We start from the raw sequence: 15,393 nt of genomic DNA, 5'->3' as shown, positions 1-15,393 counted from the left end.
GGAACTTGTTTTATACAACAAATGTGTCCCCAAGCAGTTGCACGTCAGCTGGGTTTTGTAAACTGACTGTCAGAGGTCAGTGTGGATAAAAATCCCTGGGGAGTGGTGAGCCCGTTTCTAGCATTGCTAGATTCTGACTCCGTGGGACTGTGCAGTGCGGCCTGGAAGCCTCATTTTTAACCTACTCTCTGCATGGTTCCGAGGCTGGGGCCACAGCGACCGTACTTTGAGAAATCCTCAGGGCTGCTGGCGAGCTTGCTGGAACCTGGAAACAAGGGACCTCTTTAAAATGAGAATGATCACCTCCAAATTCATTTGTCTCTGAGATCAGACTTTTAGATAGTGGCATTTTTGTAGGGAGGCTCACCTGAATGTGAGACACATTGGCCCAGCCTCACACCAGCTTCGGAGGCGAGCTGCTCAGAGCAGCAGGTTCCGTGACCCTTGAGGGAATCAGAGGAGGGAGCAGATGGGTTGCTTCTGGAAGACCCCACGGGGTTGGGTAGTACAAGGATAAAGCTGGAAGGACCATTTTTGGGAACAGTCTGCCCGCTCTGGGAAGGCGAGGCTGTGTAGGGATAGGCACCTCGGGACTGGTGGCCAGCGGGGAGAAGGGGAGAGGAGAGGGAGCGGGGCCAGGAAGACAAAAGCCACACGCAGTACCTGCACTCTATGGGGCAGCCAGGCGCATGGGAAACAGGATAATTTATGGGAGATCCGTCATGTGGCAGGCATCCAAGTGCCGCAGAGAAGGAGCCTCGGGGTGGGACCCCATGTGACTCCAGCCAACACCTGCTGGCTTAGGGCCTCCGCAGCCCAGGCAGGGAGCGTCAGTGCCAGTGCAGGGCTTCGGCGCATTCTCCCTCCCTGGACAGACACGTGTCCCCATCTTGCAGCATTGCTCTTCTACAGACGCCGGCTCCCGACAGCTGTCTCCTCCTGTCCCTGCTGCAGTGAGTCCCACGTCGCTGTGCAGAGGGAGCACACGGCCCTGCTGCGATGTCGACTTACTCCTGCCTCTAAAAATAAAAACCTGGACTCCCCTCCTCCTCACTCCCCTACTTATATAAAAGGAACGGGAGCCAGGTTCATTATATTTAAAGATAACTAAATCCAAGCACAAACCCTGTACAGATGGGCTTTGTTTCCATGGCAAAAAATAGTTTCCAAAGTAGTCTGGCAATTTTGTAGAATTTCACATGCAAATCTCTCTGCACCCAAACCAAACCCTCCCCTTTCTAATTTTGATGCTAATGTTGTTTGAACATTTGGGCAGAGCTCCCTCCGTGTGCATTCCTTAGGATGAGCTCATTTCCTTGGGAAAGAAGAGCCTTTTGCGGGCACACATTCCTCCCTCCCCTCTCCGTGACTTTCCAGCCTAGTTGTCCTTGTCCTTGTCACCTGCAGAAGTTCATTTGTTCATTTTAGTTCTGGTTTAGGGGAAGCTCAGAGGGGCAGTCCGTGTCCTGAGAGTCACAGTGGCACTTGTATCTCAATTTTAACCAGAGGTTTACCTGGTAGCCTGAGCCATGTCCAGGGCAGGCCTACCCTTGGGCAGGACAGGGGGCTGGCCTTGCCAGTGTGGACATCGCTGCTTCCCAGGTGGCCTGGGATTCCTGAGGATACATCCATGAACACACTGCAGATTGCTCAAGTGATGGTCCCTTGTACATTAAAAGATGGCCTAATAGGGCCGGGCACGGTGGCTCAAGCCTGTAATCCCAGCACTTTGGGAGGCCGAGACAGGCAGATTGCTTGAGGTCAGGAGTTCAAGACCATCCTGGCCAACATGGTGAAACCCCGTCTCTACTAAAAATACAAAAATTAGCTGGGCATGGCAGCGTGCACCTGTAATCCCAGCTACTTGGGAGGCTGAGGCAGGAGAATCGCTTGAACCCGGGAGGCAGAGATTGCGGTGAGCCAAGGTCTCACCACTGCACTCCAGCCTGGGCAAGAGAGCGAGAGAGACTCTGTCTAAAAAAAAAAAAGATGGCCTAATAATCATTGCTTTCATGTAGTTATTAATGGAAAAACCAAACTCCATAAAGTATTTTGGAGGTTTATTCTGAGCCAATGTGATAACCATGGCCCTGGGCAACACAGTATCAAGAGGTCCTGAGAAAGTGTGTCTGAGGCGGCTTACAGTTTGGTTTTTTATATTTAGAGAGGCAGGAGTTACAGGCAAAGACATAAATCAATACATGGAAGGTATATATTGACAAAAATACCTAGAAAGTCCCAGAGGTTATAGGCAGATTCCGAGATTCTTTAATTTGCAATTGGTTAAAGGAGTAAAGCTTTATCTAAAAGTTTGGAATCAGCAGAAAAGCATTAAGTTGAGAGAAGGGTCTGTTCACCAGGGTCCTGGGCCGAGTGACCTCCAGGGGACATGTGACTCAGCCCTTGCCTACTCTGGCCTTGGGTCCTGTTGATAATTTGGTGTCTTGTCACAAAGAGTCCCTTTGGTTAGTCTTATGATCTCTTTTAACATGAATGCCGGTCAGTTGCGCCTAAACTCCGAAAGGAAGTGGGTATAGCAAGGCGTGTCCAACCTCCCTTCCTTCGTGGCTGGGAATTCAATTTTTAAGGTTTTTCTGGGATCTCTTTGGCCTAGATGGGATCTGTTTGGGGCTTAGGGTTTTATTTTTCATTTACATAGTGAAAATCTTCTCTGGGCCAGCGCTGACTGGTGCTCCGTGTCTAATCGTGGGGAGGCTTAGCTCTGTTTTGAGCCGACCCTGCATCTCAGGCTGGATCTGCGGCATTGCACCCCATTCCTTTGCTCTCTTTTAATACAGTGCAAAAATCATGTTGTTTAATTAAACTTATTATAATCCAAATGCCGATCTTGTTACATGAACACAACCTACAAAGAACAATTTAATGTTTTCTCATAACATAATCAAATTAAAAAGGAAGAATACTAGAAAGGATTATCTCATGTCATTCTTCAAAGAAAATGATTTTTCAATTTAATTCAATTCCTTGGGTAAGTCACAACTTTTCGTTTCACCACAAAAGCCACCTATGGGCCCACCTTGCTGAGCTTTCCCTGTACCCAGGGCTTTGACTGCCTTGGCCAGCCCCTTTCTTTCCCTTTCCTCTTCCTGACCAGTGATCCTGGCAGAATCAGAAATGTTGGTTTCCACAGTAAGAGAGTGGCTGGCAGGGAGAACTCAGTCCTCAGCCAGAGGAATGCTGGCCGAGGTGGGGAAATCTCGTGCCCTGAGACAGATCCCACGTTGGGCAGCCATCTGCTATGGGCCTGGGTGGGCGCATGTCCAGGACGTCCTCCAGCCTGGCATTGCCCTTAACCCTGAGTGCCCTAGGGCCTTGCTACTGAAAGTGTGATCCCTGGACTAGCATTGTCAGCATCATCTGGGGGCTTGCTAGAAATGCACAATCTCGGGCCCTCCCTAGCGCCTCTGAATCAGACACTGCATTTTAACAAGGTCCCAAGGGATTTGTGTACACATCAGAGTTTGAGAACCACTGTTCTAGCTGGAATTACCTGGGCTGTGCAATCAGAAGTTCAAGGTTGGGTTATCTGTTGTTCTGCTTACTATGTGACATTAGATAAGGTGCTTAACCTTACAGAGAATTGGCCTCTTTCTCCACACAATAGGATAATAAAAATGCCTGCCCTAGTGACCTTATGTGGTTTTAATGAAGCGCAAAAAAATGCAGGTGAAAGTGGTTTTCGGCAGTGATGAGCAAAGGTGCCCACCTGGGAACTGTCTCTTGCCTGCAGGGAGATAAGGAGTGTGCTCCAGAATGTAAACCCATGCGCTGCTTCCTTCACTGAGACAGTCTTGCTATCAATAATAATAATAAAAACAAAAATTGGCTGAATAAACAGTGCACAGTGACATCATTGATTTACTTTTGAGGCAAGCTTCTTCATCTCATTGTGCAATTATAATGTCTTGCAAACCAGTGCACTGCAAAACCATGACACACAGGTGCATTACTTTTTAAAATTTTTATGTGTAGAGACAGGGTCTTACTCTGCTCCAGGCCATAGTGCAGTGGTACGATCAGAGCTCACTGCAGCCTCCAACTCCTTAGCTCAAGCCATCTTCCCACCTCAGCTTCCTGAGTAGCTACAGCATGCACCACCATGCCCAGTTAATTTTTCACTTTTTTTGTAGAGATAGGGTCTAGCTATGTTGCCCAGGCTGGTCTCAAACTCCTGGCCTCAAGTGATCCTCACACCTCAGCCTCCCAAAGTGTTGGGAATACAGGCATGAACACTGTGCCCTGCCAACTTTTTATATCTTAATTTTGGAACATACCTTCACGTATAGTATCACGTTTGATCCACCTAACAACTTCGAGAAATGAACAAGATAGATGCTATTATCCACTTTTCATGACTTAAAAGATACAGAAGGAAGTCTAGGTCATGGAACATCTTGCCCTGGGTCACACAGGTAGTTAACAGTGGAGTGAGGACTGTCCCACATCCTCAAGTCCCTTGCCAGGTGCATGTCCCTTAAACCACCCTGCCTAATGCCGGCAAGGCCCAGAGGGCAGCACTTGGCCCAGTTGCACTGGGAAAGAAAAGGGGCTGATGTTTCTTTTTCTTTATGAAATATTTGGGGTTTTTGGCTCTTATTGCAGGAAGCAAGAAATGAGAATCTTTCATTTCCTTACCCAGCCTTCCTGTTATTCTCTTCCTGTCCAGCAGTTTGTCAAAGCATAACAGAAAACAGATGGTGAAAAAAGATGGACATATAGAGGCTATGCAAGCCTGAGGAGCTGTCTCCAAATCAAATGGATTTTGTTTGTTTGTTTGTTTGTTTACCTAAATTGCTCCTGGGTGATGCCAGCCCTGCTCACTGGGTGTCCAGCCGGCCAAGAACCAGACTCAGCCCCTGCTTGTGTGTTGATATTGTCAGCTCAGCATTCCTGTAACCAGGCTCTGGGTGGCTTCTTCTGTTTCAGAATGGCTACACCCCTTTGCACATCGCTGCCAAGCAGAACCAGGTGGAGGTGGCCCGTAGTCTGCTGCAGTATGGGGGCTCAGCAAACGCCGAGTCGGTGCAAGGTGTGACGCCCCTTCACCTGGCCGCCCAGGAGGGCCACGCAGAGATGGTGGCTCTGCTGCTCTCGAAACAAGCCAATGGCAACCTGGGGAACAAGGTAGGCATGGTGTCTTCGGATCTGCCCTGGAGTGCTGGATAACAACGTGTGGTGTCTTCATATTGAGCATCTATGTGTGCCCAGGTTCTGAGTTAGGGGTGTGTGTGTGTAATCCTTGGAACAGCCCTGCATACATTTCACCTTCATTTTATAAATGAATAAACAGAGTCAGAAAGGTTGTTTATTCCCAAGGTGGGAGGATTCTGAGCCTTTCTGATGCCAAAGCCTTTGCCGATCTTTCTAAACAGATTGACCTAAGGATCTGCAGAAAGATCAGTATTAAAATCCATAATAAACTTTCCCAAATATAGGCCGGTGCCTACCTTCAGGAGTGCATTCTGTCATTTGGGACTAAATATTCTATGTTCCGTGGGGGAAAGATATTTTTAAAAATACTGACCTATACACTAGGAGTTCTCACTCCAGCAACAATAGGTGTGTGAGGATAAAGCCTTCTAAAATTGCGCACACATCTGGGGAGGAAGGGCGCGTGAGCAGTTTTCTGGGTGAAGCATTCATAATGTTTCTCAGCTTCTCAAAGGAATGTGTGACCCAAAAAAAAAGACTAAAAATCACTTCTTTTTTAAATAACAGTTTTATCGAAATATAATTCACCTAGAAGTCACCCTTTCAAACTCTACAATTCGATGTTTTTTAGTATTTTTACAGAATTCAGCAGCCTATGGTCTAACTCTAGAACACTTTCATCACTCCGAAAGGAAACCCCATACCCGTTAGCAGTCACTTCTCATTTCCCCCAGAGCCCCCGGTCCCTCACAACTGCAAATCTTTCAGTCTCTAGGAATTTGCCTGTTCTGGACATTTCATATACGTGGAACCATGCAATGTGAAGAACCACTTCTTTGATGATAAATTCACATAGCACACATTCAGAAAGGCAAGCATTTTCAGGGCAACTTAAGATTTCTTAAAAACCTATAGATTTTGTACAAAATCTGGCACATTTTGTACAAAATCTGGCACATTTTTTACAAATTTGAACAATTGACCCCCAATGAGCAAACCATTCTGGTAGGACCATTATATTCATTATATCTCATGGCATTCTGGGTTCCTTCACTGCCCCACTTAATGTGAGCTTTGCAAGGAGACCGTAAGGTGACTGGAAACCCACTCTGTCATCCACACGCCGCCCTCACGAGGCAGATTATTGGTGTTAGCTCAAGAATGAGGCAGAGCGCCCGCCTGAGAGGCTGACACAGTCACTCCTCAACCGAGGGCTGTTCTCATTGGAGCCACCCCCGCCTGCCTGCAGGAGAGGCCCACCTGCTTTGGCTGCAGCAGTGTGTGGTGGGGCGTCATGACTGCCCACAAGCCTCTGGGCAGCCTGCGGGGTGTGCAGAAGGCAGAGGAGGGCAAGTGGAGTCCTGTAGAGGGGACACGGTCTGTGCCTGCAGAGAAATCCGTTTTGTTGGTCCCACGTTAGCAAAGTGTATTGAGGCAAAGTCCAGGGGAGAGAAGACTTTTCTGACATTTTCATGTGGGTGCCCACATATCAAACAACATCTCTGATACCTTACTGCCTTCCTGACGAAGCTGTGATGCCACCTGCAAGAATATGGTCCGTTCAATCCTGGCGGGATGCTCTGCCCTCTTGACCGTGCCAGCACTGGCTGTGCAGTGATAACAGTATGGTACATTATTTATTTATTTATTTAAGATGGAGTCTTGCTCTGTCACCTAGACTGAAGTGCAGTAGTGCAATCTTGGCTCACTGCAACCTCTGCCTCCCAGGTTCAAGTGATTCTCCTGCCTCAGCCACCCAAGTAGCTGGGATTACAGGCATGAGCCGCCGCGCCCAGCCATTTAAACAGCACTGTGTGCCTCTCAATGTGCTTCACCTGTGCTTTCTCCAGCGCTCCTCACCTTGCCCCTGAGATGGATCCATGATAACCCCTATTGTCTAGATTAGGAAACCAAAGCTACAGGGCTCTGAAATTCACCATGGAAATGGGGCATTCTTTACTGGGAAGTCCATAAAGCACCAACGACGGGAAAGTGCCATAAAGTTCATCTAGATCAGAAGTCAGCAAACTATGGGCCCGTGGGCCAAATCTGGTCCACCACTTGTTTGTGTAAATAAAGTTTTATTGGAACACAGCCATGCCCATTCATTTAAATGTTAGTCATATAGAGACATGGCCAAAAATATTGATGATCTGGCCCTTAACAGCAAAAGTTGCCAACCCCTGGTGTAGTGTAACCACCTTACTTTTTAGATAAGGACATTGGGGCCCAGAACAGGAAGAGCTTTGCCTGGAGCCAAATAACTAGTTGGTGACTGCAAAGTTAGCTTCAGCTCCCAGACCTCAGAGCCCTTTACTTGTGGCCTGGAATTCTTTACTTGCTAGAAGGTGATGAACGTCTTTTTCTTTGCAGAGCGGACTCACTCCCCTCCATCTGGTAGCACAAGAAGGCCACGTTCCAGTGGCAGATGTGCTGATCAAACACGGCGTCATGGTGGACGCCACCACCCGGGTAAGGCAGGCAGCCGGAACTTCAGTCTGTGTGGACTCCTTGCTCACACTTCAGAATTGAATCTTCCACAGAGCTTTGAAACCCCAAAGACCCAGTGGGACATTCTTCTCTGCCACTTCCTAGGGCTGGCAGTGGAGTTTGAAAACACTACTCCTAATTACCTGACTTTCCCATTGGGGATTTTTTTAAAGTTTGCTAGACCTTTGAGCCTCTGCAGTGAGAAAGTGGGACGAATGTTTAATCATGACTCTAAGACCTGTCTAACATGAGTAGTTAGCATGTCAAAATGTCAAGTTTCCCCAGATCCACACAAAAGCTTAGCCCCTTTTCTTCCAGCACTTGGTTAAATCCAGTTCAACTTTCTTTGAACTTCTGGTATGTGCAAGGAGCTATGTGAATGGAATCTGCCGACGAGGTGTCTGCAGTTTGGTGTGGAGGTGATTGCTAGGGACAGGAAGGAAGAGCGTAATTTGATATTTACTCTTAAGAGAGGAGCTGGAAGCAGAGTGCAGAGAGAGTGTTTTCAGTTGGTGCGAGGAGGTGGGCTTCATGGAAGAAGCCACATTTTGTTTCTTTTCCCCACAAGGGAACCATATTAAAAGGAAGGGACAGTGACAGTACCAGGAGCTCCCGCCCCCTCCAGAGTAGCACAGAAATGCCGGCAACAATGTTATGCTGAAGTCACCCTGAGAAAAGTCTGGAAATTGTGTTTTGTCTCCAACTGCCTGCAGCTTCCACAGCAATCTGCTTAAAATCCACGAATGTTCTGGATCTTTGAGGCTTCACTTGCGGGCCCCGTTTAGTCTTTTGGGGTCCTGCACAGAGAGACCCTGTCCTGTGGGTTAGAATGGCCTTGAGGATCCAAAAGCCATCCCATTATGGGGAGGACCTGTGCTTGGGTGGTCTCTGGAATCTGGCACCAGCTTCCCGGGACACTTGGGACCAAGGAGCTCAGAGGGCCTTGGCCTGCCGGCCCGAAATTCAGGAAGGCATTACCACAAAATTCAGCAGGACAGACTCCTTGAACAGCCCAGACTCACATGAGCGAATGTCCCAAGCCCTTGCATTTCAATAAGCCATGACCAGTTCTCATAAATTCCATCACACCACAGTCACTTGGACAGCCTTTTGGGGGTTTTTCAATGGGATTTCAGCTTTCTAATGGAAAAAACCTGTTGTCATTGGAGTGACCATGACCCCACATCCCCATCTGCCCTCATCTCAGCACCCTTCCCAGGCCTGAAGGCTGTTTCTTCCTTCTTGAAATAGCTCCCCTGGGATTCTGTGATGCTGGTCTCTCAGGGTTTCCCTCCTCTTTTCTGCTTCTGCCTCACTCCTTCGGCCCCACTTTTCACCCTCCACTTTATTCTGGGGGACCTCACTCACCTCCAAAGCTCTCAGATCTCCCATGCACTGACGACCCCAGCATAGCCCTCTTCTCGCGGTTCAGTGTCCATTTTCCAGTTGCCCGCTTGACGTCTCCCCTTGGGTCTCCCACAAGCATCTCAGCCTGGTGGTCTCTGCCCAGCAGCAGCCATTCAGCTTGTCAATGTCAGCCTTCAAGGGGCTCCCTGTCCATTCTCTCTTGGAATCAGCTGCTTTGGGAAGGATTTCATGTGATGCCCAGCTCAGGACAGCTCCGGTCACTCCTTCTCATCTGCTTTTCAGATGGGCTACACTCCCCTCCATGTGGCCAGTCACTATGGAAACATCAAGCTGGTGAAGTTTCTGCTGCAGCACCAGGCAGATGTCAATGCCAAGACCAAGGTACAGGGGTGCCCCAGCCCCGACTCCTGCACTGACCCTTCTCCATGCCACATCAGGGTAAAGCCAGAGCTGCTCTGGGAGCACTAGGGTTTTGACCATGGACCCTGAAGGAAGAAAGGGGGAAAATGCATTTCATTAATGTCCCACTTCGAAGATGGGCAGGCACTATCATGTGTAGGCAGGTCTCTGTCTAGTGGCTGGCTAACCCTGCCTAAATGTCTGCTCACTTTGCAGCTAGGATACAGCCCCCTGCACCAGGCGGCCCAGCAGGGACACACAGACATCGTGACTCTGCTTCTGAAAAACGGTGCTTCCCCAAACGAGGTCAGCTCGGTGAGTACACTCTCTCTCCTGAGTTTAGAAAACTGCTCCCCATGGCAGCAGCCCTGTGTGAACTCCTCTAACCGTAGAGGTTAATGCACGTGTCTAGGGCCTGGACGGGGCCGCAGCACCCTAAAGCCACAGCTACCTTGGGTACCCTGGGGATGGGGTGCTGTGATCAGTTCCTCTTTCTGGTGAATTGATCGTTTTCCTTTTAAGCACCATTTACCCTCCTCTTTTATGTTTATTAAAACATTCTTGAGTGTGAGTGCAGTGGCTTACACCTGTAATCACAGCACTTTGGGAGGCTAAGGTGGGAGGATTGCTTGAGGGCAGGAGTTCAAGACCAGCGTGGGCAACATAGTGAGTGCCTGAATCTACAAAAAAAAATTTTTTTTAATTATGTGGGTGTGGTGATACGTATTAGCTGTAGTCCCAGCTAATTGGGAGGCTGAAGTGGGAGGATAGCCTGAGTCCGGGAGGTCAAGGCTGCAGTGAGCTGTGATTGCGCCACTGCAGTTCAGTGTCCATTTTCCAGTTGCCCACTTGACATCCAGCGTGGAAGACAGAGCAAGACCTTGTGTCTTAAAATATATATATATATATATATATATATATATATATATACACACACACACATATACACACACACACACATATACATATATATATATGCACACACACACATACATACCACATATATAAATACTTGTTGAAACCCATTCTAAAATATGTGAAACTGTTTTCAGTATGGTACAACTGAACATAATTAAATGTCCTGGGTGGTTCCTGATCTTTCAGGGCTCAAGGTTATCTTTAGTGACATCAGCAATCATCGTTCGGTGTGAGCTTCCTCATCTGACCATGTGGAAGTTCTGTGAAATTATCTCCGTGTCTGCTTCTATCTCTGAAATAATGTGGACCCTTGGCTGGGTGCAGTGGCTCATGCCTGTAATCCCAGCACCTTGGGAAGCCAAGGCAGGTGGATCACTTGAGGTCAGGAGTTCGAGACCAGCCTGGCCAACACTCCAGGGCAAAACCCTGTCTCTACTAAAAATACAAAAAAAAAAAATTAGCCGAGTGAGGTGACAGGCACCTGTAGTCCCAGCTACTCGGGAGGCTGAGGCACAAGAACCACTTGACTCCAGGAGGCAGAGGTTACAGTGAGCCTAGATCACGCCACTGCACTCCAGCTTGGGTGACAGAGTGAACTCTGTCTCACACACACACACAAAAGTGGACTCGATTGTAGATGGGGTTGCAGAAATTGCAACTGCAGCTGGGCTTGAATCTGAACGGAGCCCAAGGCACATCCTAGAAGTAGAGAAGTCAAAAGAAAAATCAAGCCTCAGTATCCATTTATGATCACGTAGCTCTTCCTCTTTGAATCAAAGTAGAAAATATGCCCTTGCTGTATTTCTGGTGATTTGTGATTTCTGAGTATTCTGATTAGAGTTCATTGAAGTATATGGATTAATTCAACTATTTTAATACCCCATCACTGACACCCAAGAACAGACTTTGGGAGCAGCAAGCAGCCTTCCTCTGTCCTCATCTTCCTAAAATTGCATCTGGCAACTTCCTGACCTCCTTCCCAGTGGGTTCCCACTTAGCAGAGCCTGACTTCTCCTTGGGAGATTTCCTCTGCTGGGTTGCAAGGCCCCACACTTGACGCTGCAGATCGAAAGCACCGCTGCCCTCCCTCCTCCCACACCCGTCTCTGTGGGTGCTGCTGCTAACACACATCTAGGCACACACACGTGCAGGGATCTCTTTCTGGGCCCCACGGTGACGTCTGTCCACTCAGGTCCTCCTGAACAACTAGAAGGTGAACTCGATCTGTGTCTAGGGGGCCAGCCCCGCCTCCTAGACTCCATCCCCTGTCTGACTGCACCCGGGCTGCTCTTTCCCCAGGATGGAACCACACCTCTGGCCATAGCCAAGCGCTTGGGCTACATTTCTGTCACCGACGTGCTCAAGGTCGTCACGGATGAAACCAGTTTCGTGGTATGTCTGCCTCTCCCCCGCACCCACCCCAGACACACTCAGCCTGGCGCACAGGCGTGCCTGGGGTTACTCTGGAAGTGGGGTGCGTTCTGGGGCTCCGGGACGCGGGTCGGAGGCGCCGCGCCCGACGGGTGGGAGCTTGTCCCCCTTCCAGCGGGGCTGTGCTGCCACCTAGCGGCCCGAGGACTAGGGGCGGGACCAGCTTTCCGGGCAGCAGTGGAGTGGATGGGGTTTGGGGAGATGGGAAGCCAGTTTTCCCGGGTCCCATCCCCGTGGTTCCTGCCCGGCAGCTTCCAGGCTGAGCGCCTCCTCCGTCTGTTTTTCTTCATTTGTGGGAAACCCCACAGGCATGACCAGGGAACCGCTGGGCCGGTAAAAAATGTGTGCGGCTCTAGTTTGGGTTGAATTATCTGCTTTTTCTCGTTTTAGTTAGTCAGTGATAAGCATCGAATGAGTTTCCCTGAGACAGTTGATGAGATCCTGGATGTCTCGGAAGATGAAGGTAACGTTGGGGTAAAGAGCTCAGGCTGGTGGGGACAGAGGGTCTCCGGGCACCCTCCAAGGGGGCTTCCTGCCACCTGCCGGCTTTGTCCCCTTACAACACGCCCAAGCACTGTAGGTGGACACTGAAACTGGGGAGACCTGCTTTTTATAACTGTTGTCTACTATCACAAATACTGCTCTATTAATACTTAGGTGAGGGAACATTGACTAAATTTAAAATCCCATGAAGTTTCAAAAACACATGTATGTTTGCATAGATTATGGATGTGTATGAAATCGGAGCGTGGTTCTACTGAGATCAAGTCTCAGCACCATGAGGAACTGTAATAAAATTCTGCCTGGTTCTTTCTTTGTGCTTTGAACCACTACTAAGTGGATTATTCAAAATCTGTGAGCATGCCTTTTAAGCTGCACTTCTGACCACATAGTGGGTCAGTAGGTTTTGGGTTATTTCTGTGATTATGAAATTACTATAGTCTGGCTGGGTGCCTGGGTTCATGCCTGTAATCCCAGAACTTTGGGCAGCCGAGGTTGGAGGATTGCTTGAGGCTAGGAGTTCAAGACCAGCCTGGGCAATATAGGGAGACCCCCGTCTCTCCAAAAAATTAGAACTAAAAATTAGCAGGGTGTGGTGGTGCACATCTGTAGTCCCAGCTACTCCAGAGGCTGAGGTGGGAGGATTGCTTGAGTCCAGGAGCTTGAGGCTGCAGTGAGCTGTAATCACCCCACTGCACTCCAGCCAGGGTGACAGAACAAGACCCTGTCTCTAAAAGAAAAAGAAAGAAATTACTATAGTCTCAGCTTGTATGAACTACAGAATGCTTCTAGTATTTTTCCTACCCCCAGCAAACCTTATTTCATCACTAATTAGATGGGGGTGTTGAGTAGTAGGATCCTCAACTCTGAGGATGTTGAATAGTGGGGTGGGCTGGATCAGCTCAGTGGTCCCTTCCATCTGGATAATTTCATGGTTGTATAACTTTGTCAACTAGAGAAGCAGAGCTTCTGGTGCTCCTTTGGATAATATATGCCTCTCGCTTTAACTGCCTTCAATGTGGTCCTTCTTTCAATTCTGCTCTCCTTTGCTTTCCAGGAACTGCTCATATAACTATAATGGGTATGAAACGCTTTCTGTTTACTGTGGTCTTTTCTTACTAGAGTGCATTTCACCCTAAGCAACCCTGATGCTCACTAATCCATTCCTGCTTTCCATCTTCCTCTGACAGCTAATAAGCTGGAGCCAGGAGCTCAGCTAAACCAGGGAATTCACACCCATGAGACCCATGCCTGGCGGGCACCTCCTGCCTGTCCATCTTTGTGTCTGTGCCCATGCCACCGTGTTTATGATCATAACCACATAAGCTGTTGTTCTTCCATTCCATCAGCTCCAGATCACAAGCCATGGTGCTCACTCCTGGGTGGCAATGAATGACCCCTCAAGGTCGAGGGCCGGGGCTCCAGTTGAAGCTAGGAGAGAGAAACAAAGAGGCAGTCAGAGGTGCAGGCAGCCGATTGACCCATAGTTTGAAACTCTTTGTGATGGGCTTTGGAAGTAATGAGGTTTTGGCTGCCATTGTTACAAAAAATTCTCCAGCCCTTTGAAATGAGTGGGTCCAGTTCCACTGTAATTTATTCTTCTGTTGGTGTGGAGTGGAAAAGAGCAGTAGCAGTTCCTTCTTTGGTGCCATTGCACAGCTAAAAGGGCTGTTTTGAATTGGAACTAAGCGAACAAAGTTCTTTCTGGCTGTGTCTTTGGCCTCCTGCAAAGCCTCAGGCATCTAAGATGTCAGGAGCTGGCTGCCCTGCTCTCTATCCCAGAGCTGGAGGACCAGGACTGGGCAAAGACATTGCTCTCAGTCTCCTTGCAGCATCAAGACCTTCCCCACTCCTCAGGAGCAAGCCCCCAGAGGCGGAGCGGGAACAGAGCTTTTTTAAAAAAAGAGGGACTCTTCTTCCTCTACCCCGTCGCTCACTTGAGCTCTTGCTGTTTCAGGGGAAGAACTCATCGGCTTCAAGGCTGAGAGGCGGGATTCCAGGGATGTTGATGAAGAGAAGGAGCTGCTGGATTTTGTGCCGAAGCTAGACCAAGTGTGAGCAGTGCTCCCGGGAGGGTCCCCGGGGGTGCCGAGATGCAACCCTGTGGCTCAGAGCAGGGATTCCAGAGGGAGGAAGGGCACAGCAGGCCAGGCGCTGGGCTCGCTGCCCACAGAGAGAGACGGTTTGCACCTTAGGATGAGCTAGCTCTGCACCCTAGCCACTAGGGCAGGCGGAGGCCTCCCTCACACCGTGCTGCCTGGACGCCTCTCTGCTCCTCTTCCAGGCTCCCCTCCTCTCCCACCCAGGCTCCCATCCTCTCCCAGGCTCCCCTCATTCACAGCCTTATATCCACACCCCCTCTCCCTCTTATCCACACTCAACTTCTCATCCAAAAGTTGAAGAAGATGTCCGGGCGCGGTGGCTCACACCTGTAATCCCAGTACTTTGGGAGACTGAGGCAGGAGGATCACCTGAGGTCAGGAGTTCGTGACCAGCCTGACCAACATGGTGAAACCCTGTCCCTACTAAAAATACAAAAAAAATAGCTGAGCGTGGCAGCACGCATCTGTAGTCCCAGCTACTCGGGAGGCTGAGGCAGGAGAATTGCTTGAACCCGGGAGGCGGAGGTTGTAGTGAGCCAAGATCGTGCCACTGCACTCCAGCCTGGGCAACAAGAGCGAAACTCCATCTCAAAAAAAAAAAAAAAAATGTTGAGGAAGATTCACATTAGAAACTATTGCCAGGCTAAGCTCAAACTCTTGACTGTATACCTCCGCCCCTGAGGTATGTTAGGTACAAGCCAGGGGAGATCCGGGTCTGCCTGCCTGGACCACATTTCTCATTTCCCTCTGTGACTGCTGTGAGTTATCTCACTGTGGGGGCACAGTGTACACAGGGACATTTTGCAAAGCAATCTAATATCAACGACTTTGTAGAAACACTGAGCCCTAGGTGTTTTCTGAAAAGATGGAAGTGTCCCATGAACAGGCAGGGAGTGAAACCACTGGGCCATTTACTCCATTTGAATTTGCTGGACATCTGTTAGAAAGAAATACAGAGCTGTAACCCTGACCATAAGCAACTTACGGACTCATTTGGTGGGATCGAAATGCA

The 15,393-nt window shown here is 49.1% G+C and overlaps 1 protein-coding gene across 17 annotated transcripts in view; it reads left to right on the top strand.

Moving 5' to 3' along the window:
- ANK1 (ankyrin 1) overlaps positions 1 to 15,393 on the top strand; it is a 240,387-nt gene that overhangs the window by 182,095 nt on the left and 42,899 nt on the right. For 9 of the 17 annotated variants that reach the window (XM_016959398.4, XM_016959394.4, XM_016959403.4 and 6 more), the window contains exons 17-23: positions 4,948 to 5,145; positions 7,546 to 7,644; positions 9,313 to 9,411; positions 9,646 to 9,744; positions 11,647 to 11,739; positions 12,169 to 12,241; positions 14,237 to 14,333. In XM_016959398.4, coding sequence (XP_016814887.1) covers positions 4,948 to 5,145; positions 7,546 to 7,644; positions 9,313 to 9,411; positions 9,646 to 9,744; positions 11,647 to 11,739; positions 12,169 to 12,241; positions 14,237 to 14,333 — 758 coding nt within the window. Of the gene's footprint in view, positions 1 to 4,947; positions 5,146 to 7,545; positions 7,645 to 9,312; positions 9,412 to 9,645; positions 9,745 to 11,646; positions 11,740 to 12,168; positions 12,242 to 13,336; positions 13,361 to 14,236; positions 14,334 to 15,393 lie in introns of all 17 variants that reach the window. The other 8 variants (XM_016959397.4, XM_016959396.4, XM_016959393.4 and 5 more) reach the window with 1 other exon arrangement.

This window comes from Pan troglodytes, chromosome 7, assembly GCF_028858775.2.
Source record: "Pan troglodytes isolate AG18354 chromosome 7, NHGRI_mPanTro3-v2.0_pri, whole genome shotgun sequence".
Lineage (NCBI taxonomy): Eukaryota > Metazoa > Chordata > Mammalia > Primates > Hominidae > Pan > Pan troglodytes.
This window is presented reverse-complemented; position numbering and strand designations above follow the sequence as displayed.